The sequence below is a fragment of the Euleptes europaea genome, chromosome 17 (assembly GCF_029931775.1).
Source record: "Euleptes europaea isolate rEulEur1 chromosome 17, rEulEur1.hap1, whole genome shotgun sequence".
Lineage (NCBI taxonomy): Eukaryota > Metazoa > Chordata > Lepidosauria > Squamata > Sphaerodactylidae > Euleptes > Euleptes europaea.
This window is the reverse complement of record NC_079328.1, coordinates 19,640,331-19,659,243: the sequence shown is the minus strand read 5'-3', so window position 1 is coordinate 19,659,243 and position 18,913 is coordinate 19,640,331. Positions and strand designations below refer to the sequence as shown.

General features: G+C 45.2%; 1 protein-coding gene across 1 annotated transcript in view; it reads right to left on the bottom strand.

Moving 5' to 3' along the window:
* Positions 1-208: 208 nt before the first annotated feature.
* The window catches only part of LOC130489032 (potassium voltage-gated channel subfamily KQT member 1-like), a 319,184-nt gene continuing 300,479 nt past the window's right edge, over positions 209-18,913 (bottom strand). Inside the window, exon 17 of the mRNA XM_056862736.1 lies at positions 209-364. Within this exon, the coding sequence (XP_056718714.1) occupies positions 209-364 (156 nt within the window). The remainder of the gene's footprint in view (positions 365-18,913) is intronic.

The following is an 18,913-nucleotide window of genomic DNA, read 5'->3' as shown; positions in this document are numbered from 1 at the left end:
GTGTTGCCACGGCCTGTAGATTCCATTTGCCAATGTGAACGAAGGCAGGATGAGGAAGGCCTGAGGCTTACAAGGGAAGGCAGGTGGGGATGTGCCTCATTCCCTCTGCGTGTGGATTCACTTGAACTAGTAGCAAACTTGGGCCCAAAGGTCAACTACAACTATTTCTGGAAGAATGGAAGCATGGAGAGATAACGTCCGGCGACTCTCACATCTTACGGCTCATTGGGGGAGAATCCGATGAGGACCGTAACCGCCTGGCCTTTGGGGTGGCTGAAGCCGATGTCCTCTCTGGTGCATGCTTGCCAAATTGAAAATGAAGAGCATTCAGGATGTCATCTAGCTTTTGATCAATCTGGGTGACCTGGTGTAGGAACCAAAAGTTAACAGTTTATCACTTGCTCACATAGGGCGTATCTGCACAGTCTGTTTCTTACTATTTTTATTGACTAAGCTCAGGAATCAGAAATCCTGGGAACTGTAGTTTGGTGAGGTTGCAAGCAGTATTCTGGTAATCCCTACCCAGTATTTAAATTGCTGTGTCCACCCTTAATTTTGCAGTCAACAAAATATATTGCTTTGGGCAGCAAACTTTAATAGATAGATTATATTGAAGCTTCAACTGATCTACCAGTGAGAATGTCCACCCAGGCATGGAAAAAAACTATGCTTGCAAACAGTGGTGACCAATTTAAAATAAAATGTAGGATGAAGGATTAAGGTTCTTTTGGAGGGCATGGCTAGGATTTTTTTACTATTTGACCCCAAAAAACTATTTACCGAAGTGGCCAAAAATGTGAGTCATGAGATGATAACTGTTCTCTAAGGGCCTAGAGAAACTTGAGGACACCCCAATATTAATAGCAATATTTAGATAATGCTTTCCCTGCATGTTTAAAGCATATCACAAATATTATTTCTTGACTCCATTTATCGCCTACCTTTCTCCCCAAAAGAGACAAAGAGCAGCAATCATCATTCTCCACTCTTCCATTTTATGCTCACAACAATGCTGTGAGGTAGATAAGGCTGAGAGCACATGACTGGCCCAAGGTCGCCCAACGAGCTTCCATAGCAGAGTGGGGGATTCGAACCTTGGTCTCCCAGATCTTAGTGTGATGCTCTAACCACTACATGACACTGACTCAGCAGTCCTTACAATGGTCCTGCATGGTAGGCCTGCACTATCACTACAACCACCTATTGCAGATGCATGCTGAGGCTGAATCAGAGACTTGCCTGAGGCTACTCTCTGGGTCTGGATCTGCTTTTGCCACCAATTACTTCTCCCCACCACCTCCTTTCATCAGCCTGGTTCAAGGCTTCTCGGCTCCCCCATCATGGCCTCCCATCTGATCCCCCCTTCTCTGTTCTCCCAGGCAGCTGCATACACACAAGAACCTGGAGGTCTCAGCACCACCAGAAGGGGTCAAAGCTGTGACCTGAAAGCCATCATGCTTGATGTGGCCTTGGCCTCGGAGAAGAAACATGCTTACACAGCTGTGTGGAGGAGTATGAGAAGAAGAGTTGGTTTTTATATGCTGACTTTCTCTACCACTTAAGGAAGAATCAAACCGGCTTACAATCACCTTCCCTTCCCCTCCCCACAACAGACACCCTGTGAGGTAGGTGAGGCTGAGAGAGCTGTGACTAGCCCAAGGTCACCCAGCTGGCTTCATGTGTAGGAGTGGGGAAACAAATCCTGTTCACCAGATTAGCCTCCGCCGCTCATGTCGAGGAGGGGGGAATCAAACCCGGCTCGTTCAAAGGTTCCTCCTCACTTAGGAATATTAAAGGCGGCAAAGGGGTTTACACCACCACGATTTCCTCAAGAGGTTTTATGCATCCCAAATCCAAACATGCAAACTTCTCACAAGCAACCTGGATTACTGCACTCCAAGGAAAACTTTACCATCGAATTCTGCTGTCTGGGAAAACTGGGGCATGTAAATTTCATTCTGCAACCTTGTAAACGTGCTGGGTTCTCTGTGTGCTTACACACACACACACACGCACACACATTTCAGAATCCAAATTCTGTCCCAAATGTGTACATTTTTGTTCTTTTCCGGCATTTATTCTGGTGGGGCAAGGAATAGCATAGATACTATCCCCTAGAGATCTTGCGACACCCCTCCGGTTTCGAAGGTTTCAGCAGGCAGGGCTCGGACAGTTTGAAGCATCTTTTTACAGTCATAAGGGCTAGAAATTTGCCTCTTAACACCTGAGATTCTCAGGAAGGCGAATTCTGCACCAAATTGCACTTCGTTCCCATTTGCACTACTTCAGAATCACAGTGTTCCATGTACCGTCTTCTTCAGCAGCGTAATGTCTGAAAACATTCAAACGTTGAATGTCTCCAAACGGATCGATGCATGCTACTTCCATTGATCAGTAAAACGTACATTTCTTCTGCCCTAGAAGTGGCAAAAGTGTGTGTGTGTGTGTGGGGGAAACTGCCCCATACTTGTCACATAGCCTCCAAGAAACATACAGGGTAGTTTGTTCCTTGAGGGGAGGGTCCTTGAAGTCTTTACAGAGGGAGAAAGAACGTTAGGGCTCAAGGACACGGTGGGATGAGACGGTGATCGCAAGGTGGGGCTCCAAACTGAAGTCGCGCAAAGACGAACAGAAAGAAACAATCGTACTTTTTGTTCAATCAGGAGGCAGCCTGGAACATGATGGAGCGCAAAGGGTTAAGCCGCACTGAATATTTTTTACTCTTCAAAAAACAAAAGACACATCCCTCTTCTTGAAACAGTCGTGACTCAACACAATCTTTCAAGAAATGATCACTCGGAACCAAAATTAAGGCAGAGCTGCTTGTCTAACTGACACGCCATTAAGAGCACTAAAAGCAGAGAAAGGGAATCAGACAGACAGAAAATAGCTTAAGGCCCTCCCAAATGATTTAGAAAGCCTGTCTTTGGATTGCGCTCGAGTGTACATTTGGGGAATTAGGAAAGGTTATTCCGTTTCTCCTCGTATTTTATTTTTCACTGTTCTAATTATTTAATGGAAGAGTGAACTGGTCACAGCTTATGCATTTCCCCCTGAAGGGAAACAGACCCTTTATTTCAAACAATCTCTTACTAGGCACACCATTGGCACAGTCCACACCAGGGCCAAAAGTTATCACCACATTTAAACTTTTCTGCAAGACCTACGTGATAAATACTTCAGTTTGTGACTGTGGTACACAGGGACGGCGAAGAAGAAGAGTTGGTTTTTATATTGCGACTTTCTCTACCACTTAAGGGAGACTCAAACCGGCTTACAATCACCTTCCCTTCCCCTCCCCACAACAGACACCCTGATACCCATGTGTACCCTTGTGAGTTTCCCCAGTGGGTCAAGTAACCCCCCTCCCCCGGGGCCATTTCAGGCCAAGAAAATCATACAGTGGGAGGAGGCTGAAACTTTCCCCATGCACATCAGTGTAGCATTCCAAACTGGGCACCATGTGTGCAGGCATTGAAGAAGACCCGCAACTTAGAATCATAGAATCATAGAGTTGGAAGGGACCACCAGGGTCATCTAGTCCAACCCCCTGCACAATGCAGGAAATGCCAAACTACCTCCCCCACACACCCCCAGTGCCCAGAAGATGGCCAAGGTGCCCTCCCTCTCACGATCTGCCTAAGGTAATAGAATCAGCATTGCTGACAGATGGCCATCTAACCTCTGCTTAAAAACCTCCAGGGAAGGAGAGCTTACCACCTCCCGAGGAAGCCTGTTCCTCTGAGGAACCGCTCTAAGTGGTTACTTATGTCTGACTGGACAGGGTGGGGACCACAGACCCAACCTTTGTGCTCCATAATGCATGTATGTGATATATTGCCTCACTTTAGCTTGATCACAACATGGGTGAGTGCTGCAACATGGGAGAGAGAGAAGCCATGTTGCTTAACCATCACCAATGTTTTTTGAGTGGTCATCTAGTCTGTTACAGTTATGGGTTCTGCTACTGCGCAGAGAATCCTTCCAAACTTTCTAGAGCTAAGGGACAGTTTTGGAGCTGGTTCGGCCCACCTTGGGGAGAAGGGTGCTGAGGAGAGCGGGGTTTGGGGAGGGGAGGGACTTCAATGCCTTAGAGTTCAATTGCCAAAGCGGCCATTTTTCTCCAGGTGATCTGATCTCTATCGGCTGGAGATCAGTTGTATTAGCAGGAGATCTCCTGCTACTACCTGGCAGTTGGCAACCCTAGCATATACAGAAAGGTGGAGTATAGCACAGCACCTTCCTGGAACCGGTGAGGGGAGCAGACATACCCACAAAATAGAAGAGAAAAACTTTGGAGAGGAAGAGTTAAAGAAAAGAGAAGAATAGCTCACAGTTTCAAAATGAATAGAAAGTTCCAAATGAGAAGAGAAGAAGAAGAGTTAGTTTTTATATGCTGACTTTCTCTGCCACTTAAGGGAGAATCAAACCAGCTTACAATCACCTTCCCTTCCCCTCCCCACTACAGACACCCTCTGAGGTAGGTGGGGCTGAGAGACAGTGACGAGCCCAAGGTCACCCATCTGGCTTCATGTGTAGGAGTGGGGAAACCAAATTGGTTCACCAGATTAGCCTCTGCCTCTCATGTGGAGGAGTGGGAAATCCAACCCGGTTCTCCAGATCAGACTCCACCGCTCCAAATGCTGCTGCTGTGGTGGTAGGACTGAGCAGGTAAGCATGGGATTGCTCCTCTAGCCATGCACCGGGAAGGCCCCTCTTCTCGAGGTGCCACAAAAGCCGCTTAGCTGAGGTCTTGAAGTTTCTGAAGGATTATCTGCATAGGCTAGGGTTGCCAACCTCCAGGTACTAGCTGGAGATCTCCTGCTATTACAACTGATCTCCAGCCGATAGAGATCAGTTCCCCTGGAGGAAATGGCTTTGGCAATTGGACTCTATGGCATTGAAGTCCCTCCCCTCCCCAAACCTTGCCCTCCTCAGGCTCCACCCCAAAAACCTCCCGCCGGTGGCGAAGAGGGACCTGGCAACCCTAGCATAGGCCCAGAATCCAGAGGTGTATCTAGAGACCACATAAAAGATTTCCTCTGCTACCCCACAAGTAAAGCTCAGCCAACCTCCAGATTCTGGGAAAAGGGACCAAAAGAAAAGGATTGTATATATTGGGTTTCTTTTGTTTGATTAGCCATTACTCATAGTGTTTTGATGACTTTCACTGTCATGTTACATTTGAGGTTTTAATATTTCTTTTAACCACAGTGGATGGGCCTATATACCACTCCCCACCAGGGGAAAACAACAACAGATTGCACCATTTGAGTATTACCGAAGTCCTTTATTTCCCCACCCTCCTCTGTGCCTCCAGGAGTCTGCTGTTGCCAGAGAGGATGGAGTTGCAACCAGGACTCAGAGGAATCAGTTGCTCAGTTCTGTCCTCCTCATTGCCAGAGGCACTGAAAGAATTTCTGCCTGTCGTGTGTGGCTTTTAATATTTTGGTATTTGTTTTCGGATGACTTTTATGGTAAGCTGCCTGGGAGAAAGACATTAAAAGCATTTTAATGCATAAAAGCATTTTAAAATGAACTTTAAAAATGTTACATTTTAGGATTATTCATGATGGCAGGTGCTTAATCATCTTGCTTATTCCTAGGGTTGCCAGGTCCCTCTTTGCCATCGGTGGGAGGTTTTTGGGGCGGAGCCTGAGGAGGGCAGGGTTTGGGAGGGGAGGGACTTCAATGCCGTAGAATCCAATTGCCAAAGTGGCCATTTTCTCCAGGTGAACTGATCTCTACCAGCTGGAGATCAGTTGTAATACCAGGAGATCTCCAGCTAGTTCCTGGAGGTTGAGGAAACCAGCACAGGAGTGAAGTGTATACAAAGTGCACAAATGTTTATAAAGCTACCAAACCAAACATACAAAGTATCTAAACATCCTATATACACTATCAAGCTAAGACAAACAATATATCAATACAAGTGGATTGACAAACTAAAACATACACGGTGACTGTACAAGTGAAATAGAGTCTCTCTCAATTGTAGAGGAAATGGTATCCAAAGTATTCACAACGAGGTTCGCTGTGAACCTTGTTGTGAATACTTTGGATACCATTTCCTCTACAATTGACAGAGACTCTATTTCACTTGTACAGTCACCGTGTATATAGTATGTTTAGATACTTTGTATGTTAGGTTTGGTAGCTTTATAAAAATTTGTGCACTTTGTATACACTTCGCTCCTGTGCTGGTTTCCTCATCCGCCCGATATTAGTACAGTGGTGCCTATTTCTCCTCCAGTTCCTGGAGGTTGGCAACCCTACTTTTTCCAGATCTCTGTTGGAAGAAGCATTGAACAGCCAAGTTCTTATTACATGAATTAACTGCATAGAGTGGTAAGGAAACAATGGCAGTAGATCTCAGGTTGGAATTCCTGACCCCAGATGTCCTCAAAGGTTCAGGCCTAATTTGTCATAGGCCTTCATTGTTCCATATTTTCAACCCAACACGTTCTTCTGTTTGGGTAAGTCCGTGGGCCATTATGATCTGGTGGCTGTCGTCCTCAAGGGCTGGAAAAAAACTTAGCTAAACACAAAGAGAGCCAGAGAACATTTGGCCGTTGCTAGAATAAAGCAAAACTTGTAATGAAGGAACCACCTGAACAGAAAGACCACACTCCGGTTGGTAACATTCCACGTCCGGTCTTAATTTTCAAAACGTGATGATGTTAGCAAGCAACTGCTTCTGTTTTCTTCCTCAGCGTGGCAATAAAGAAGAAAAGTTGTGATCTCCACAACAGATCTAGGCCAACAGGCTTGTGAAGCCCACGGAGACCTGATACTCTCTGTGCAGACTCCATGGAGACAGGTGAACCTTGGCAGCTGTCCACCGGGAACAGCTGCTCCTCCCTGTACTGAAAATGCACCCAGCGTATCTGCTACAGAGGACACACCATGGTTTTGTTCTTTCGAAGAGGGACTAGAAATGCAGCTTGAGCTTTCAAGCCACAGTTATTTGCGGATTGAGGCTGACATTTGTGCTAGGGCACAGAAAAATGAATTTTTTGTAACGGTAGGAAACCATCTCAGTGGCTTCCTCACCGGAATGGCACCTACACGCAAATCAAATTGAGGGAGTTGCTCCTCCAGCAAAACATGAAGAGACTTTTGAGAGTTTGGACAAGTTAACAGAATTTCAACAAGGCTAGCAACATTTGTCTAGATAGGAGGATCTGCGTTCACTAGATTTGACTTAAAATGACATTTCCGAGGGATGTGGGGAGGTCCTTGCTTGGGCAAAACACGTAACACGTTCTAAGGGTGTACCAAAATATTCCAGTCAAGTTTCCACAATTTTTCAGAGAGGCTTCGTGCATCCCTGACCAAACTATTTTACACTTCCTAAACGTTAGTTTGTTCTGTTTTACCGGTGGGAGTGATTTGCTTGCGTAGGTGGCATTACACGCACAGCCTGCCTGAGGTGCCTGTGTCCAGTTGCAGGAAGTTCCACAGTCAAAAGAGCTTCCAACGTGTACTTTAGAATGAAGTTATTGAGTTGCAAAACTGTGAAAGAGGCGCTTGTGAGAAGTTTGCATGTTTGGATTTGGGATGAATAAAACCTCCTGAGGAAATCGTGGTGGGATTCTGGGGGATCCCCAGGTCCCACCTGGAGACTGGCACCCCTAAGTGGTCAGAAAGACCCCCAAGCCAATAAGAAGGCAAGCCGGAAAGCTCAGTCTTCTCCTAAATGTTGTCGTTCCAGCTGAAGAGCCAGGCCAGGGTTAGCGGCTTGATCTCCGCTGGCCCCTTCGGCAACCTGAAGCCCCAGCTGAGCTTATAGCGGCAGTACCGTCTTCTGGCCATCTGCATGGGTTAACAAATATAAATAATAGGGAGAACAGGTACCAAGTATACTAAAGGTATACAAATAGAATAGTAATACCTATAATGTATGTGTACATAATCATAAATAGCAGTTGATTCATACACTCTAATATTTCTAATATAATTCAATTTTTACTAGTATACATAGTTCAAAAAATTAGCATCAAAAATTATTATTGATTGTCACAGTTTAACAATTCACAATGTCCAACACTGCTTGAAAATGTATATACATAGTTTTTCTTTAAGTCAATCATACAACCTTTCTCTCTCTCAAAAAGATGTAAAATACAGAGTAAAGTCCAATATCACATAAGTTCAACAAGAAATGTTTTCTTTAACTGTTTGAGATTTCTCTACGAGTTGAAATATTATCAGGTAGTTAATTCATCAGGTAAAGTTCAGAAGGATCAGAGTATTATATTTTCTTACAGAATAAAGTACTATATCAAATAGGTTCAACAAGGAATATTTTCTATGACTGTTTGAAACCTCTCTATAAATTGAAATCTTGTTCACTAGAGTCATCAGGTAGTTAATTCTTCAGGTAAAGCTCAGGAGACAAGTTGCAAACTGCGCGGGTTGTACCGGAGCACCACAGAAAGCAAAGCTGGTTGCTCCCTTCGATGGTGGGGGGCCCAAAGAGAAAGGGGCCTGCCTGTCTCTGGTTCGACTGCACGGCCCTTGACACAGGAGATGGCCAGGGCTGCATAACCACATTAGGGCTAACACTGACTAAGACCACTGGGGATTTTAACAATTTCACATTTAACAAGCTCAGGAACGAGTGATTTGTTTTTCTCCAGATTTTAATGACAAAGACTGCAGTTTTGACATATAAAAGCCACATAAGCATGAAAAAAAAAATTGCAATCCCTGTGATTATCTTGGTTTGGTTTCCCCACCACTGTTGTTTATTTTCCTTCCACCAAACTTATCTATGAAACTCCCTCATTTCCCTGCCCTCCCTTCCTTTATCCCAAACACACCCACTGATTCTTAGGTCAGGTGTTAGAACCTTGGAGACCGGGAACAGGCACCGTTTTACTTTGAATAGCGCTTCATTTGTTTTCTTTTCCATCTACCTTTCCTGTTTAAATTAACACGCATAAAAATCCTATTTCCTCCCCCTTGGTCTTTGCTATTTGTTACCAGGGGTGTCTCCGTTGGGGGGTAAATGGAGGGAGTAGGGAAAAGAAGACAGATCTATGCCTGGGTTTAAAAAAGATTATTTTCCATGATAAACAGGCTGACTTGTGATCCCAGCTTTTAGGAAGTTATATGTATTTGTTGTGCTTGAATTGTAGCCGCTCCCAGGGGGTTCACAACCCTCCTACATGTTTCAATAAAAGTAGAGCTTGTCACCTGATTAAAGAAACGTTTGTGGGGAAATTCCAAGCATGCAAATCATACAATTAATTAATTAAATGTGCAGATATCTGCATATGAATAAAACAATATCTATGAAGTATTCTTTCTTTACTTTAGATAAAGTATATTGCATCTTAGCAAAGGCAATTTCCCCTGTATGGTTAAGAACGGAGTGGGGGAGGAAATTCCTTTTGTAAGTAGGGGGGCAGGTCTCTCGCTATAGTGGGAAACCTCCCCCTACTTATTCCTGTTCCCTGCCAGTGCTTCCAAGTCCTCCATGGGGGAAATGGGGGGGGGGATGCTGGCATTGTGCTGGCATGCAACATCACTTCCAGCAAAAAAACACAAGTGACATCATTACATCAGGGAGATGTTCGAAGATTCACCCACAATTCTATGGTTAGATTGTTGCCCTCATGTAATGACATCACTTCTGCTTTTTTCTGGAAGTGATCCAGCGTTCCAGGGCAATGCTGGCATGCCTGTCCCCAGCCCCCAATTCCTCCTGGGAAGGATTGCTAGCTGCGACTGGCAACCCTAATTCTAAAATCTGGTCTACACCGGCAGGAGAATGTGATGGTAAAATTTTGAGGTGGTAGAATGGGCTCCACCTGCACCCCAGAGTGCAAATATGGGATAACTTTTAAAAATGTCTCCCATGTCTACGAAATCCATGAAACTAACAAGCTAATTTTTTGCTGTACTAATTTTCTACTTTTTAGAGAAGATGATCAAGTGCCACACCTCACTAACAGCCTGAGGGGTTGCAGTCCATTTTACCCCCTCTTTGTTGACTGTGTAGACAAGGCCTAGGGTTGCCAGGTCCCTCTTCGACGGGAGATTTTTGGGGTGGAGCCTGAGGAGGGCAGGGTTTGGGGAAGGGAGGGACTTCAGTGCCATAGAGTCCAATTGCCAAAGTGGCCATTGTCTCCAGGTGAACTGATCTCTATCGGCTGGAGATCAGTTGTAATAGCGGGAGATCTCCAGCTACTACCTGGAGGTTGGCAATCCTAACAAGGCAATCAGCAGGAAAGCCAGCAATGAAGCCAGCAATCAGCAGGAAACTCAGTGTGTGTGTGTGTGTGTGTGTGTGTGTGTGTGTGTGTGTGTGTATGGAGGGCTCCTCGCTGGTGATGTAATGATGTCAGCATGTTACTGGCAACACTCTAGCATTCAGCCAAAACTCTATGGTTAAACACTAGATACTAGAGTGTTGCCAGAAACATGCTGACATCGCTTTCTGTTGTGCCAGAAGTCATGTCAATGTGGCTGAGGGCATGATGGTTACCTTACTATTTCCCCCCATTTTTCTCCCGCTGCCCACTTGAGCAGTAGGGGGAAGGACCCACTGGGTGTTTGGGATTCCCTGCTTCCAGTGTGCAAGCACCGGATCATTCCTGACCCATGGGGTGATGTCACATCTTGAAGTTTACTAGGCAGACTTGTTCTATGGGGTGGTTTGCCAGTTCCTTCCCCAGTCATCTTCCCTTTACCCCCAGCCAGCTGGGTACTCATTTTACCAACCTCGGAAGGATGGAAGGCTGAGTCAACCTTGAGTTGGCTACCTGAAACCAACTTCCGTCGGGATCGAACTCAGGTCGTGAGCAGAGCTTTTGACTGCAGTACTGCAGCTTACCACTCTGCGCCACGCAATTAGATACTTTAAAAAAATGCTGCCTGATTAATCAGGCACCCTTTTTAGTCAATGAAAAGGATTTGATCTGCTATTCATATTCCTGAAAGATACCGGGCCACAGACAGTTGATCATTTTAATAACATACAGCCAAGTCAGTCTGAAAGCACAAACTTGTCGAAGTGGCCAAGAGCCCGTCTCAATGAGAGATGTTCTTAAAATCTAGAAACCCCTCCAGATGCCAGGGAAGAAGAGACTGGGGCAGGAAGGAGCAGCACTTCTGCTGGATTTCTTTTCACCCATCAACAGTCTTGGAAACATCATACTTGAGTAGCCAACAGATACCCCGCCATGCCTGATTCTTGGTCAACCAGCTGGTTGTCTGGCCTGACTTACCAGTAACCCAAAGATAGCATATGCCTCCTCACAACGAGATGGTGGCAGATTTAGCTCGCACTTGGAAAGCTGGCAGAAGTTCTTAAGATGAAAAGTTGTACTGAGGTAAGAGGAGTTTTAATCATAATAAATAAATATATTTCATAAGGTGCCACTTGGAGGTTGGCAACCCTATGAAAGTAGAAGGTCCTGAATGCAACTCTTGATGTCTCCAGTAAAAGATTCAGGCAATATGACCAGGGGCAATCTCTGCCAAGACCTCATAGAGCTCCTGCTAGTCAGGTGAATCTTAGCCGGACAGACCAATGGTCAGACTTCATATTTTGGCCATTTTGTATGTTTGCAACATATACATATCAACCGACTAGTACTGCTTTCCGTGACTTTGTAAACCTTCAAGCAACTCTTTACTGTAGGAATTACAATCCTTTGGTATTCTGAGGTAGCAGGTCAATAGTTGGTCCTTTTTAATCTGATGTGCCCTCCAGACATGAAGAAAAACAGTACGACTTTCAAATGTTCTTATTGCCAAATTTCCTGTAAAATTATAACATAGTTGTAAACCTAACAAAAACATAATTTGATTAAATGAGCCCTTCCCCCTCCCCGGTATATTTCTGCTCAGTGGTTATATTGGCCTGCTCAACAGAGGAGCTTTCTTTTCTGGTGACAGTTAAATATATATTAAAATTACAACCAAAGAGTCTCATTCTATAAGCAAAAAAACAGGAGAGAAGGCAAGGCCAAATGTCGATGGTGCAGTGGGAAAGTGAAAATTGATTAGTATTCATATACTACTTTCATCCTATATGTAGCAAAATGAAATCTACATGCAAATCATTTCTTCTCTGTGTGTGCCAGAGAAGTTCACATGTAGTGTTGCCAACTCTGCGTTGTAAAGCCTGGAAAAGGTGGGGTTTGGGGAGGGTGGGGATCTTAGTGGGATATAATGCCATACATTCCACCCTCTAAAGCAGGCATTTTCTCCAGAGGATCTGATCGGTGCAGTCTGGAGATCAGCTGTAATTTTAGGAGATCTACTGGCCCCACCTGGATGTTGGCAAACCTACGGCATGAAGACAGCACTTCTTTCTCCGCTTCCAGTGTCAACAAGAGGCGCGACAAAGTTAAGCAGCCAATGAACATAACCCTCGTTTACCAAGGACCATCAGGAAAGATCCAAGGACAAGCCGAACAAACCCTGAAGATCACAAAAGAGATAATAAAAGGAGAAGCTCCCTCAAATTCACCTATACGTGCCTGGACACCTAGGATTGCCAGCCTCCAGGTAGTGGCTGGAGATCTCCTGCTATTAGAAGTGATCTCCAGCTGCTAGAGATCAGTTCACCTGGAGAAAATGGCTGCTTTGGCAATTGGACTCTCTGGCATTGAAGTCCCTCCCCTCCCCAAACCCCTCCCTCCTCAGGCACCACCCCAAAATCCTCCCACTGGTAGTGAAGAGGGACCTAGCAACCTTATGGACAGCACAGTTTGGAGCAGTTGAAGCTTCCAGACAGTTTCAAAGGATCCAGCAGCACCCCCATACTATGAACCTGCTCCTTCAGGAGTTCAACCCCTTCCTGGACAGGCTGACTCCTTAGTCCTTGGGCAGCTTCTCCATTGACCAACGTTACCTCAGACTTTTCTGGACTTAGCTCCAGTTTATCAGCCCTCATCTATCTACTTCTCCAGGCACCTGTTCAGGACTTCCACAAACACAACTGGCTCAGCTGTTCTGGGGAAGTAGAGCTGGGTGCCATTCCGATATTGGTGGCGCCTCACTCCAAAATCCATGGATGATTTCTCCTAGTGGTTGCATAAAGATGTTAAAGCAACATGGAGGACAAAGATCCCTACAGAACTCCATTGCACAAATGCCGCAGGGCACAGCAGCAGCCCCTCAACACTACTAGGGTTGCCAACCTCTACTAGGGTTGCCAACCTCCAGGTAATAGCTGGAGATCTCCTGCTATTACAACTGATCTCCAGCCAAAAGAGATCAGAGATCAGTTCACCTGGAGAAAAGGGCTGCTTTGGCAACTGGACTCTATGGCACTGAAGTCCCTCCCCTCCCCAAACCCTGCCCTCTTCAGGCTTCGCCCCAAAAACCTCCCGACAGTGGAGAGGGGGGACCTGGCAACCCTATCAGCACTGCCTTCCAGACCAGGCCAGTCCACTAATAGCAGAACTACCAAAGCACAGTGCCCCCTAACCCAAAATGATACTATTGTTGATGGCATCCAATGCTGCCAAGAGGTCCAGGAGAATCGATAAGAGTCTCTCATCACTGAATTGGTAAAGATGAGAAGTCAGGGCAATCAAAACCATTTCTGAATCTGGATTGAAACGGATCTCGATAACCCATCCCCTCCAAGACTGCCTGAAGCCGCATAGCTCCTTGCCCCCTAAAAGGAATGCTGGCCACCCAGGGGTAATTATTTAACTCATTGGAGTCCAGAAACCCCTAGGATGCAGGGAAGGGCAAGCAAAGGCCTACTCCCTCCCCCCCAATGCAGAGATGCTGCATACTTTTGTTGCCCCTCTGCATGGCAATGGGGCAGCGCTCACTTAATTCCTCTCTTCGGAAAGACTGAATGTGCACAGACCAGACAAACGGAGCACCTCACAATTGGGCTTTCATGTGGAGGACCCCCCCCTTTTACCATGTGAATAACACATGAATCAGAACTGAATACTATGGTTCATTAGTGATCAATATGCGTGGATGAACTGGCTGGTCCCAGGAGTAGCAGAAACCGCTCACAATGATGTCTATGGGCTTAGTTTTTTAGCCCAGCCCAGGCTCAAAGGCTCTGGGAAAGTGACATTTTTCAATATTTCTGCAGCAACGCCTTGTCCTTCGCTACAGCGCTCGGCACAGTTCCTTTGAAGAAAGGAATTAAGCAGCAACCAGAACCAGTTTCCCTCGTCAGAACCATGACTGCGCAGTTCTCCCTCAGAAGGCAGCGCTGAAAAGAACAGCTGGAGTTCATTGCCGGGGCACACTGCTACCACAGAGCATGAAAGAATCATGCAAATGCAGCCCTCCTAAATCCTCTTCTTAAGTGCCACTAAATTCCCACTTGGCACGGACTTGGCACAAGGCCTAGCAGGAGAGACACGGTGAAGTCTGCACGCAAGGGTTTTCCAAGTTTCACCAGAGACAGTGGGGCTTCCTCTCTTAGCCCCCTCACTGCACCCTGAAAAGGTATCTTTCAAACCCCTTTCCAGAGAATCCCCGGAGACCTATCAGGGGGTTCCTTAAATGAGAAGATCTCCAAGTACTTGAAGGGCTGCCATATAGAGGAGGGTGCCGAGTTGTTTTCTGTTGCTCCAGAAGGTCAGACCAGAACCAACAAGTTGAAATTAAATCAAAAGTGTTTCCTTCTAGACACTAGGAAGAATTTTCTAACAGAGCAGATCCTCAGTGGTGGTGGTGAGCTCTCCCTCCCTGGAGGTTTTTAATGGCCATCTGTCAGCAATGCTAGATGGCTAGATGGCCATCTGTCAGCAATGCTGATTCTATTACCTTAGGCAGATCATGAGAGAGAGGGCTTCTTGGCCATCTTCTGGGTGAGAAGTAGAAGTCACTGGGGGTGTGGGGGGGGAGGTAGTTATGAATTTCCTGCATTGTGCAGGAGGTTGGACTACATGACCCTGGTGGTACCTTCCAACTCTATGATTCTATTATTCTAAGATCATAGAATCATAGATCAGTATGGTAAGACAACCCAAGATCACTTCCAGTCTTCTCTTGCAATGCACAGCCACAGACAAGTGCTGAGTGTGCCTTAGAGAGCATTTTCAGTACATGAAGGGATTCCATGGTGGATGCTCAGAGAGTTCCTGGCACCCTAGACAATGTGGAGTGGTTGAACCACATTACAAAGGCCATATCTGCACACTAAAATTTGAATGATAATCAGTCTTTTTCTCAGAGAACGTTTGCAGAGGGAAAGAAGCAAGCAGGGTGACTTACACACCACAGCACGTCTCTCATGAAATCAGCGTCTTCCCCAAGCTGCTCTTCCCTACAAGAGGCAAGGGGAGAAAAATATATGCCTGTATCTATACATTGTCAGTTGGTGACAAGCTTTTGCAAAGGGAACATATACAGGAATGCATGTCATGTCTGGTTTGCCCCTTACAGAAACTTGTCACCAACTGACAATGTGTAAATTAGGGGTGTACATTCAGCTAAAGTTGAACAAAAAAACCTTCAGAAAAACACCTTATTGGTATTTTGGGGTGTTTTTTTTTTTTTAATACCGAGGGAAAATGGCAGTAATATAAAGGCGCTGAAAATAAGGTCCTGAATAATGTCAATTTTTTTCAGCATTATTTGGGGCCATTTTGGCCCCACTACCATTTTTAAAATCCCCTCTCCTCCTCACTTACCTGCTGGGTCTGCACCACTGCCGCCTCCGAAGTCCACATGGACTTCGGAGGCGGCAGGCAGCAGAGAGCTGAACGCTGGGCTCAGCTGAGCCCAGCATTCAGCTTTGCAGCCCCTATTTTTCGGGTTTGGGTTTAATAAAAATGAAAATTTTCGAATATGTGGAAAAAGCCAATATTGCAATTCGGCTTTTTTTTGGAAATTTTCCGGGTCCATTAACCCCGAACCCGAAAAATACTGCAAAAAAAATGGTGCACAGCCCTCGTGTAGATAGAAGCATTTTTAAAAAAGTGTTTCTGAATGAGTAACTAAACTGGTTGTATCTTGACTGACAGAAGGCATGGCCAGAACAGTGTACTCATGCAGAGATGCAACAGATAGCCTATTCATTGGATTAGTGATTTGGGCTCAGTTACCAATTTAACTATTGAAAAATAAATAATTTTGCAAGGACTAAGGGCAACTATTTCATTTTTTCCATGTCATGTTCCAGTCTGTCATGGTTAGTATTTAATGTTCCTGATATTTCAATTTGCTTTCAGTGGGAGAACTTGGTCTTTATCAATTTGCATGCAGATGCCCTTTATGATATCTTGGCCACTTTGCCAAGGAACAGATCATTTTTGCCAAGTGCAAAGTAGAGTTAATCATTAATGAATCCAAACACAATGACAGTAGCAACTTCTGGCATGAAATGGCATAAAACTGGCAACTCTGGCATGAAATGAGCAAACTTTTAAACCATTCATTCATTTGCCCTTTCTGGCTGTTCTAAAATGAAAGGCAGTCTTGTGAATGCATCACTGCAGAGACTCTAGTGTTAAGATCCCATTGTCTGTAGTGCATTTAAGGACTGCTGATAAGAATGGAAGACACAGACATAATGAGAGGTTAGAATGTGCACAAGAACCTAAAGACATATTCATATATATGAATCTGGGATCTCTGTTCGTATTTCCTAGATGGATGCAGGGATGGATTGTGCCTGGTTCATTTGTGGCTGAATCCAATTATTTCAGCAAACCTGACTCCATAAATGATGTCCAAAAACATTAGAATGATTTAGCAACATTGTGTTTTTGTTCCTTTCAAGTTGTTAAATCACTAGTTCGAAAGACAGGATTTGCTGTCTGTTGCGCTAAGATGATTTGCTTTTAAATCCCGGCCACATTTTTAAAATGTTAAAATATAAGGGTGTCACAAATACTGGTATGTTATTCCTCAGCCATGCCAAGCGTGACTTTTTGGAGACCTGCAATTCAACAACCGCTGTGGGGATTTCCTGAAATATGTCACTTTGTAAATAATGATGAGCAATCAATAGATGTGTACCATCTTTTAATAGATGCTACTAAGTTAAAAAAAACAGAGCCTAAGGAGAAATACTTTGTGATATTGGGCAGATTTTATTACAGTTTACATGACAATTTCCAGAATAGCACACACACACACACACAAAGATAGGCCCTTACCCCAATAAGCACATAATCTAACTTTCAATGGAGATAGGGTTGCCAACCTCCAGGTGGGATCTGGATAAAATGGCTGCTTTGGAGGGTGGACTGTATAGCATTATATTCCACTGAAGGTGGACTGTATTAGCATTATATTCTCCTCCCCAAACACTGTCCTCCTCAGGTTCCACCCTTATATCTCCAGCAATTTCTGGAGGAGTATTCAGAAAGGGAGTATTCAGAAAGGAGTATTCAGAAAGGACTGACCTGAAATTGACTATCAGCCAAGAGAGCTGAGTACAGATATGTCCAGGCATTGAGGGTACACAACAGGGATAGCTGTCTCCATTTTCCTCTGCTGGTAAGCTTGGAAAGTTCCCGTTAGAGTACCCAATACTCCAGCGCAAGAGACAATGCCAAAGTTATATGACACTAAACAAACTGGATGGATGCAAAGATTCCAAATGCATTTTGAACACTGAGGTCTTCAGAGGAAAATCTACTTAATGAGAGGAAACTCCACCAACTTGTTATTTGTTTGGTGAGCCTTGGTCTTAATCCATCATAGGCAGTTCGTACGAAACACAGGGAGAAAAAGGACAGGCTCTGCTAGGTTACCGAAGGAGAGTTTTGCAAATGATCTCAATGCAGGAATCAATTAAAAAACCTTGTTGAGATGAAAGGAAGCCTAACCCTGGGCTGCAAATTCTGAGGACCATTCTGCTGGATCACTCGGTTGGCTACATCCACACTGACGACTGGGAATCCTATAAAGTTTTTTGGGGGGAATCTAGGTTTTCCCTGGAAGTGACATTATATTAAGATTGCCAGGTCTCCCACTGGCAACCTTCTCTTCCTGCAGGCACCACTTCAGGCAGCAGGAGAAAAAAATTAAAATTAAAAAAAAATCTTCGGAGTCAAATGCCGCATGAAGTTTGATCATAGAGTTTCTGGTGATTCCCAGAGCACTGTGATCACACTGCACATGATGCTGGCACCCCATGCCTCCCCTCCCCCCACATTGTACCATCACCATGATGTCATCCCCTCTCCCCTGCCCGCCCCTCTCAATCCTAAAGTCTGATGATCTTTGTAATCTGGAGATCAGTTATAATTCCAGGACACGTCAGGCCCCAACTGGACCGTGACAGCTCTATTGGGCATGCTCCAGCCCAAATCACACACTTTAAAGACCCACTGATTTCAATGGGGGAGATTTTATTGAACCAATTTTGCCTCATAACATTATTCTTGAGTGCACACTTAACTCTCCCACTGAAGTCAAGGGGTTTGTACCCACGACAACAGTAACGTCTTCCCTACTCTGGGTTTCCTGGATTGTGTATCAGGCCCCAAGATGTGTTCAGGAGACCTATGTGAAGGAAATTGCTAAATCACAAGCCAGACTCAGGTGTGAGTATTTGCACTCCCAAGATGCAAGTCCTGGCCTTAGGAGTAGCATTCGACTCCCACCCATCTGTTGTGAGCATATGAAATGAAAAATTAGTCAGAGCAGCAGGCCCAAGTCTTTAGCTCCTCCCCAAGACCTTCCAGGTTGAATGGATTCTGCCCTGGCCCCTAGGGTTGCCAACCTCCAGGTACTAGCTGGAGATCTCCCGCTATTACAACTGATCTCCAGCAGATAGAGCTCAGTTCACCTGCAGAAAATGGCCACTTTGGCAACTGGACTCTATGGCATTGAAGTTCCTCTCCTCCAACCCTGCCTTCCTTAGTCTCTGCCCCAAAAACCTCCTGCCAGTGCCTAAGAGGGACCTGGCAACCCTACTGCCCTTCCCTTATGCTTTGGTTATGCTTAGGGTTGCCAG